The sequence below is a fragment of the Fringilla coelebs genome (genome assembly GCF_963513975.1).
Source record: "Fringilla coelebs genome assembly, contig: SCAFFOLD_30, whole genome shotgun sequence".
Lineage (NCBI taxonomy): Eukaryota > Metazoa > Chordata > Aves > Passeriformes > Fringillidae > Fringilla > Fringilla coelebs.
The window spans coordinates 2,280,914-2,290,399 of record NW_028167448.1 but is presented as its reverse complement, the minus strand read 5'-3'; the positions used below and the strand labels follow the sequence as shown (position 1 = coordinate 2,290,399).

Below are 9,486 nucleotides of genomic sequence, written 5' to 3'. Positions count from 1 at the left end.
AAGCACCAGGGCTGTGCAGCAGCTGCAAGGCCCTGACAGAGCCAACTCCTGCAGCACTTTGGCCATGGCTCCCGGCCCTGGGCCTGAGCCAGGAGCAGGAGACAAGTGACCCTTGCAGGCCTGGGGCCTCATTGCCTCCTTGTCCCTGCTCAGCAGCCTGGCAGGGGCCACCCCATGCTCCTGCCCTTGCCATTGCACATCCCCACATGCCAGTGCCCATCCCGGGAAGAGCCCTGAGCAAGGAGGGAGGGACAGGATCTGCCTCGGGGCTCAGGCCTTGGCCCTTTGCATTCCTGAAACACATCCAGCTTGGCTCAGCACCAGAGACACCTTTGCCTTGTTTGTCCCCAGCTGTCATCACTGCCTCCAGTGTTCTGCTCTAACTAGAATCTGGGGACACTTTCTCAGAAAGTCCCATTAAACTTCAAGTATCCTTGGAGTCTAAATTTGAGTTCCTGAAAAGTTTTTTGAAGACTCTCTCAGGGACATAGTCGGATGTAAACAACACCAAAGCCCCAAGAGGGTCATTAAAGTCCTTGTGCTTTGTCTGTGCTGCTGAGCTGGGCCGGGCTCCTGGCAGAGAAGAAGGTCTTGGAAACCAAGAAGAGCTTTATAAACACATTTCTCCTGAGGAGCAGCTCCTCTCCCAGCCCACAAAGGCTGAGGACTCTGCCTGCAGGTACCTGGGAGCAGTGAAGCAGACAGAGGCTCAAAGCATCTGGAAGGACAATTCTGAGCTCATTCATGGAGAAATCTTCACCACTTCAGACACAGTCAGTTTCTGGCTGCAGAGATCTCCTGATGCTGACCTAGGACAGGACTGATGTGACTGTAAGGTTGGCTCTGCTGCCCTTTCTGCTTTGGGGGAGGATGTGCTGCAGAGCGGGGCTGCCCTGGGCACCATCAGAGGGAAAGGGCAGGACAGCTGCTGCTGCCAGGGACGGCTGCAGGGGGTGAAGCTGGGGCTGCAGCCAGGACTACCCAGGGCTGTCCTGCAGAGCAGGTCCTGCAGCCCTCAGGGCTCTTGGCCAGACCAGGGGATGTGCAACCTGCCAGGGGCAGGTCCCCATGGACTGTGCAGGAGAGAAGCTGGAGGTGGAAGGAGCGACCCCCATCAGGGCAGATTCCTCCTGCTGTGGAGATGGTACTGCATGGCCAGGGCTGCTCTCAGCTTTCTCTGAAAGGGAAGGGAAATGGGCTGTCAGCTTTGCTTGTGTCACTGAGACTTCTGCCCTGTCACCCTAGGCATCAGCAGATGTGCCTCACATCTCCCTCAGAAAGTGCCTCCTCACACTCCTCTACCTACAGACAGCAGAAGCAGCAGCACCTTGGCTTGCAGCATCTCTGTTTGTCTGGTCTGCCCTTAAGGCCCTGCTGCCAGGGAGGTGCCCCTGGGCAGTGGCCTGTGCTGGGAGGGGTCTGCAGGGCAGAGCTGAGCCCCCAGGCTGGGCTGGGCTCTGGCAGCACTGGTAGGACAAGGCTTGGATAGAGAGAAACAGCTCCTAGTAGGCACAACTCCAGACAGCAGAGAAGCAGACCAACCATTTCTATTCCTTCCTGTCCAGCTGCACAGGGAAAGAAAGAAGGGTGGGAGAAATTTGTTTTTAAAATGTAGAGTTCAGAAGTCCACTTTATTTTTGAAGAAATTTTTAAGCGCAGGCACCCTTAAACAGAGGACTTGTAATATTTAAAGGACGCCTTTGTGGGGACTAGCACTGACTGCACTGATGCACAGGGAGCCCTGTTTTCTCTTGGGACTCCCCAGGGTTCAGGCAGTGAGCAATGGTAAAGATGAGACAGGAACTCAGCAGCACAAACTCAAAATCAAAGAAAGTCTAGCAAAATTTCCTCACAGGAAGAGAAGTGACTTTGCTGAGGTTCCAAATAAAATACAAAGGATTGACTCAAAGAAATTAGTTGCACTTTGGCAATGTCTTCTTTCAACAGTCCACCATGCCCAGAGTGAAGGAATGTCCAACAGCAGCTCCATCAGCCACTTCCTCCTGCTGGCATTGGCAGACACGCGGCAGCTGCAGCTCCTGCACTTCTGCCTCTTGCTGGCCATCTCCCTGGCTGCCCTCCTGGGCAATGGCCTCATCATCAGTGCCATAGCCTGCGGCCAGCACCTGCACACCCCCATGTTTTTCTTCATGCTCAACCTGGCCCTCAGCGACCTGGGCTCCATCTGCACCACTGTCCCCAAAGCCATGCACAATTCCCTCTGGGACACCAGGACCATCTCCTACACAGGATGTGCTGCACAGCTCTTTCTGTTCCTCTTCTTCATTTCAGCAGAGTATTTTCTCTTGACTGTCATGTGCTATGACCGCTACGTGTCCATCTGCAAACCCCTGCACTACGGGACCCTCCTTGGCAGCAGAGCTTGTGCCCACATGGCAGCAGCTGCCTGGGCCAGTGGCTTTCTCAATGCTCTGCTGCACACAGCCAATACATTTTCCCTGCCCCTGTGCCATGGCAATGCCCTGGGCCAGTTCTTCTGTGAAATCCCTCAGATCCTCAAGATCTCCTGCTCCAAATCCAAACTCAGGGAACTTGGGGTTTCTGTTTTCACTACCTTCTTAGCGTTTGGTTGTTTTGTGTTCATTGTTTTCTCCTATGTGCAGATCTTCAGGGCTGTGCTGAGGATCTCCTCTGAGCAGGGACGGCACAAAGCCTTTTCCACCTGCCTCCCACACCTGGCTGTGGTCTCTGTGTTTGTCAGCACCTCATTTTTTGCTTACTTGAAGCCCCCCTCCATCGCCTCCCGATCCCTGGATCTGGCAGTGTCATTTCTGTACTCGGTGGTTCCTCCAGCCCTGAACCCCTTCATCTACAGCCTGAGGAACCAGGAGCTCAAGGCTGCAGTGTGCAGACTGGTGACTGGATTATTTCAGAAACATTAAACTGGTTGACAATTTCTGCATGTCTCTTGTAACAGAATGCATATTTCATAGTTGTTGTTGGATTGGCTATTTTTCCCCCCCTGTTTTCCTTTTTCTAATATTCTGCCAAAAGAAAGGCCATTGTTTCAGCCATTTCTCATTTTGTTTCTCTCCAACTTTGCTTTGGCCCCAGACGTGTCAATGAGGAGCTGTGTTCTCAGTGGCTTTAAATGAAAGATCTCCCAGCAGAGTTTTCACGGGAGAAGCCCCTTTTGTTGCCTTCTCTGGAGCTGCAGTAGCAATGTCTGTGTGCAGAGCTGGGGGCAGATCAGGGCTGGCACAGCAGCTGTGCCCAGCAGCAGCAGCACTTGGTGTTGCCAGTGCTGCTCCCATGGCCCTGCCTCACTGCCCTGGTGGCCCTGGTGTTGCTGTAGGGCCTGAGTGCTCTCGGGGCCGGGCACAGTCCTGGGGGTGGCAGTGCCGGGGCTGCAGCAGGGACAGGCCATGGGCACTGCTGGGGCAGCGCTGACGCCTCAGGCCGGGGCCTGGGGGCTCCAGTCTCCTTGCCCAGGCTCTCTCAGGGACACACCCAGGCCGATGCTCATCACAGAAAAGCCCCGTGAGCAGTCCCAGGGTGGCTGTGGGCAGGCTGGGGGCAAACAGCATGGCTGGGGCTGTGCAAGGGCCGTGGGAAGATGGGAAGGAGCAGCAGAGCAGGGGCTGATCCATCCCCAGTGCTCTGGACAGCCCAGGGCAGCGTCCCAGAGCATCCTCATGGAGCTGCCAACAACATCCCCCCTCTGCAGCTCTGGCCTCTTTCTTTGCTTTGTTTTCTTTCCTTCCTTTGCTTTCTTTGCTCTCTTCTGCTCCAAGTTTCTTTTTATTTCCCATCCTAGTCCTGTCCCCTGCAATCAGCCCATCCCTGTTTGCCCTTTTCTCTCTGTCCCCACTCCCCATTGCAGTTCCGGACTTGGCACCACGGGAACGTCCCTTGGGCAGCAGGATCATCCTACAAATGCTGCAGGAATTGTCTGCAGGCTCCTGCAGTGCCTCCTGCTGCTCCCTTGCCACAGGCACCACAGGCCAGGGGGGCACATCTGGGCTGTTCTGTCTGCCTGTGGGGCTCCCTGGTCTGGGCAATGAGGAGGGGCTGCAAAGGCTCTGCAGGACTGACAGGATGGGCTGTGGGCCTGGCAGGAGAAGCTGAGGGACCTGGGCTGCTGGAGCTTCTGAAGAGGAGGCCCAGGGCTCCTCCTGCAACTGCTCCAAGGGTGGTTCCAGAGAATCACAGAATCAGCAAGGTAGGAAAAGTCCTTGGAGATCATTAAGTCCAACCTGTGCCCTCACACTGCCTTGTCTCCCTAAGCCTCCTCTTCTCCAGGATAAACAACCCCAGCTCCCTCAGCCACTACTCACAGGACTTGTGGTCCCGACCCCTCACCAGCCTTGTTGCCCTTCTCTGGACACGATCCAGCCCCTCCACATCCTTCCTAAATTGGGGGCCCAGAACTGGACACAGCACTCAAGGTTTGGCCTCACCAGGGCCGAGCACAGGGGAAGAATCACTGCCCTGCTCCTGCTGGCCACACCATTCCTGATCCAGGCCAGGAGCCATTGGCCTTCTTGCCCACCTGGGCACACTGCTGCCTCATGTCCAGCCTGCTGTCCATCTGTCATGGTTTGACCCGGAAGAGAGTTTTTTTTTGGAAAGTTATGGTCAAACCAATCAGTGGCCAGATGTGAAATTGGCATTTGGTGTGGCCACTGAGGATTTGGGTACGCCTCCGAGAACACACTCAGTGGGTTAAAAAGCAGAGGATTTAGAGAAGACCTTCCTCTTTGGAGTCCGGCCGGTGAGTTGCTCTGACCTCTCCCCTGCCCAGCAGCGTCTGGGCGGGGGAGGGGAGGCCATGCGGCCTGGGAAGGAAGGCCGGAGCCCCGGCAAGGTGCAGGGGTGGAGGAGTCCTGGGATGGTTTGGGCAGCCCCCCCTGGGAGAGAGAATGATAGAGGCTGTGCAGGCTGGAAATTTGTTATCTTGTGCTGGGAGCACAGCCAGGAGGAGAAAGTGGGGGGGGGGCGGCAGGTGCCCAGCTGCCAGCAGACCGGGCCGAGCTTTTAACCTTTTTGTGAATTTTTGGAAGCTGTAAAAACACTGATCCTCCCCAGCTGAGGAGTGAGAGGGGAAAGAGGATGGGAAAGAAGAAGAAGTTTGACTAGGTGAAGGAATGCTTGCAGATGAGAGTGCCCTAGGTGGAGGAGATGATTGGAGTGGCTTTGGGCTGGACTTTTCTCTTACACAGCCACGGGCGAAACCAAGTTCTTCTGATAATACAGAGACTGCTCCTTGGGGGAGGCGGTTGGCTAGGAGCCAGGAGTGACAAGGCCGCGAAGAGAAGCGGAGAGAACAGAGACTGAGGGGGAGGGTGTGGTGGAGCCCTCTGCCTCCAGGGAAGGATCTCTGTTCCTGAGAGCCCCAGGCCCCAGGGGAAATAATATGGGGGGGACAGATGTCCCAAATGGTGAGAGGCGGCCACTTCTTGGAACTGGGCAAAGCATTCTTAAAAGGACCTAAGGAGCAGTTTGGATCCATGGACAGTGGTGAGAGCGCTGGACATGGAAGGAAGATGGTCACCGCTACAGATTTTCTTCGGGCGGCTGCAGCGTGTTACATGGAAGCACTGGGGACTTTGCAGTGTTTCCCTGGGGAGGCCCATGGTGTGAGAGGAAGACTCCTCTCTCCTGATGAACTGGGGAGAGTGTGTGTGAAGGAGGGTATTGGACTGAGAATTGATGTGTTAGAGGGGATTTGTTTGTTTGGAGAGGTGGGGGGAGGAGAAGTGTTTTTGAAGATGTTCTATTGTGGATTGTTGTGTGTAGTTTTTCCCTTTTCCCCTTTTGTGTCTATGTAGATTAATAAAATGTTGTTTTTTTTTTTTCCCTCCATTCCCAAGTTGGAGCCTGTTTTGTTCTGTTCCTGGGTCACATCTCACGGTAACCATTTTGGAAAATCCACCTTTCATGGGGGCGCTGGCACTGTGCCAGGGTCAACCCATGACACCATCACTGCCCCCAGGGTCCCTTTCAGCCAGGCTGCTGTCCAGCCACTCTCTCCCCAGCCTGTAGCACCGCAGGGGTTGTTGTGGCCAAAGTGCAGGAGCCAGCACTTGGTCTTGTTCAACCTCACCTTGCTGGATTTGGGCCCTGGATCCAGCCTGTCCAGGTCCCTCTCCAGAGCCATCCTACCCTCCAGCAGATCCACACTCACAACCCAGCTTGGTGTCATCTGCACATTTGCTGATGCTGGACTCAGTCCCCTCATGCAGATCATCAGTGCAGATATTGAAATCCACACTGGCTGGCTCTGATCCCTCGCCCATCCTGTGGGTGCCCTGGGATGGCACTCAAGGTGATCTGTTCCATAACCTTGCCAGGCACCTAGGTCAGACTGTTAGGCCTGGAGTTCCCCAGATCCTCCTTCCTGCCCTTCTTGGGGATGGGCTCACACAAGGACCTCCGGTCCTCTGGGACCTCCCCAGTGAGCCAGGACTGATGGTAAATGATGGAGAGCAGCTTGGGGAGCTCATCCACCAGCTCCCTCATCCCCCTGCGATGGATCCCATCTGCTCCCAGAGACACCTGTGAGCATCTGAGTGGCTCAGCAGGTCCCCAGCTGCTTCCTCCTGGATTACAGGGGGGCTCTTCTGCTCCCTGTCCCCATCTACAGCTTGGGAGAACACTTGTCCTGAAGACAACCTGCCCTAATGTTGAAAACTGGGGCAAAAAAGGGGTTAAGCAGCTGAGCTTTTCCTTATCTTACTTACTGTATTCCCTACTGCCTCCAATAAAGAGTAGATGTTCTACTTATCCCTCCTTTTGCTATTAATTTTTTTAAAATTTTTTTTTATTATTTTTCACAGAAGTTGCCAGGTTAAGCTCTAGTTGACCTTTTACCACTCTACTTTTCCTTCTGTATGACCTAAGAACATCCTTAAATGCTTCCTACCATGCCTGATCTTCTATCCAATGGTGACGCACCCACCCTCTTTTTTCCCTCAGTTGCCACAAAGCTCCATGCCCAGTCAGGACAATCATTTTTCTTAGGTCTAACTTTAGCACAGAGGGACAGGCTGCTCCTTCCCCCTTAAGATTACTTTCTTGAGGTGTGTTCATCCTTCCGGGATCCCTTTGTTTTTAAGGGCTGTTTCCCTTAAAAAATCAGTACCTGATTCTGTACTCTCCAAATCTGCATCCTGAATAGGCCAAGGTCTGCCCTCCATAATTCCAGGGTAGATGTTTTGTTGATGCCCCTCCTTCTTTCACAGAATGTTAGAAACTCTATTATTTTTTGGTGACTGTGTCCTAGGCAGCCTCCAACCACCACATCTCCCACCAGCCCTTCTCTGTTTGTGAACAGCTGGAGACAGAGCTTTCCCTGGGAGTGGGAGTGATACCAAAAATTCGGCAAAATAATAAAACTCCATAATCCCAATGTAGCATGAAGATGCACAGGGGGATAGCTTCTCCCACAGCCATGCATGCTGAGTACAGGAAAGTTTCTGTTTATAGTCTGTATTTTGCATACATATTCATTGATTGTCCTGGACTAAACACATATATGATAATAATTTCCCCAAAATCATTAACATATTTCTCCTCCCCTTTACCCATGTATTCTTCTGTCCTGGGGGTCTCTTTGGTGGTCCCTTGTGCTCATGACCCCAATGTTCCAGTTGGGCTGGCTGAGCTGGCAGGACACTGAGGCTGGTGAATTTCAGTTCCCCTTCTCACACAATGGGCATTGTTTGGTTTCCATAGGCCTGGGGTTTTTCTCAATGCAGAACTAGCATTGAGTTAGCTCATCTGGTGTTGACAATTTATTATCCGGTAACATGAGGTCACAGAGTGGGCTATGGCATCACAAAGTGGGTTATGTGAGGTCATTGAGCAATTATGGCATCATAGGCCATCTCTGTGACATCACCGAGAGGGTTGTGATGTCACGTGGCAGAGGCCAGCCATTATAGAGCAGACTATGACATCACAGAGTTGGCTGTGACATCAGAGACCAGCTGTGTGACATTGGAGAATGGGCTGTAACATCATAGAGCAGCTAAAACATCACCGGGGGGCACAGGGCTCACTCCACTATGCCTGCAGGGAGTGGCAGGCAGCAGCACAAGTTAAGAGTGTGGCTATTGTGTGGCTATCATTGATTCTATCATAGCAAACAAGCAAAGTGTGTAGCATCTTCTCCTCATATCCAGCACCCTTCCTCTTGGTGTGGTGTCTCGTACATTGTCCAGGCTTCTAGGCTCTTTGGTCTGCCTACATTTCTTTCTGGCTCACAGGTCTGCCTGATTATAAAACTCCTGATTTTTAGGCTTTCAGGCTCTTGGTCCACCTGGCTCTGTTGCCAGGCTCCTAGTCTGCCTGGCTCCACCATCTTACTGCTCTTAGGTCTGCAGTCATCTGACCAAATCACCTCAGGATCACCAGGTGTCCCAGCTGGGGGGACAACTGACACCAAAGCAGGAATCAAGCACCAGCCCTTTATTGTTCCTCAGCACAACCTTTTATACCCTTCACCTTACACGCATTGCACCTGTGTGCCCTCTGTACCCTTTTGTGGTTGGTCAGTACACCTCGGCACTCCATGTCTCATTACCTTTAATACTGTTCACCTGTCCTGCAGGGTTGTAGCCCCTTAGGGATGAGGCTTGGCCAGAGCCCCACTCCCAATTACCACAAACTGTGTGCCTACAGTCACTGGGTTGGTCACTCTGCCCCAGCCCCCCCTCACAGTTTCCACCCTCACAAGTCCAAAGCTGTTCATGCCCAGCAGGGTCCCCAGTCCCTGGTATCCCCCTGGTCCACCTGGAGCTGCAGCCTCCCCCAAGGATGTTCCACAAATCAACCCCCAGAGCCTGACACGGGGACAAGGGGCTGGGCTGTGTGACCAGGACATCCAGGACGTGGATTACCCAGGCCACTGGGGCCTGGTTTGGGGTCCCCGGGGCAGGAAAGATGTCTGGCAGCTGGAGCAGGGTTAGGGAAGGGCCTCCAAGGTGGGGTTGTGTGGGAAATGGATTTGTAGGAAGTTCTCAGGGCCTGTCAGAAGGTCCAGACCGTACGCATCCATATGCAAATTTTGAGATAAGAAATGCCATGGAATAGGACAGATATTGTTTAGAGAGACATTGAGCTAGAAAAAGTTTCAGAGGATGACCTTGCAAAAAAGACTAGATACTTTGGAGAAATAGGACTATGAAAGATGCATTGTAGTGGGACCCACAAGGGGTAGTTTTAGATGATTGGCTTCAAGGCATCTACAGCATGGCCTGGCCAAAGCTGAGAGGCCAAGAAACCCTTACAATGTATTGTAATTAGGAAATAGCTGGCTTCTGATTGTGATGGCATGAATTATAACATCTGTATATTGTCTCACATTTCTCATGAGGTAGAAAATGAAATTAAAGTTTTTAAAATGCCTCTCAGTTGCCCCATCCTGGATCAGGAAAACGGTATTGTCCAACAGCACTGCAGCTCATTACCTGTGAGGAGAGGCTGAGGAAGCTGGGCTTGTCCAGCCTGGAGCAGGGAAGG

General features: G+C 53.0%; 1 protein-coding gene across 1 annotated transcript; it reads left to right on the top strand.

The window, feature by feature from the left end:
- Positions 1–1,970: 1,970 nt before the first annotated feature.
- LOC311165849 (olfactory receptor 14J1-like) lies at positions 1,971–2,903 on the top strand (the record flags this gene model as incomplete). The annotated part of the gene is made up of 1 exon (XM_084227344.1): positions 1,971–2,903. The coding sequence occupies one exon, from the start codon at positions 1,971–1,973 to the stop codon at positions 2,901–2,903; it is 933 nt and encodes a 310-aa protein (XP_084083470.1).
- Positions 2,904–9,486: the final 6,583 nt, after the last annotated feature.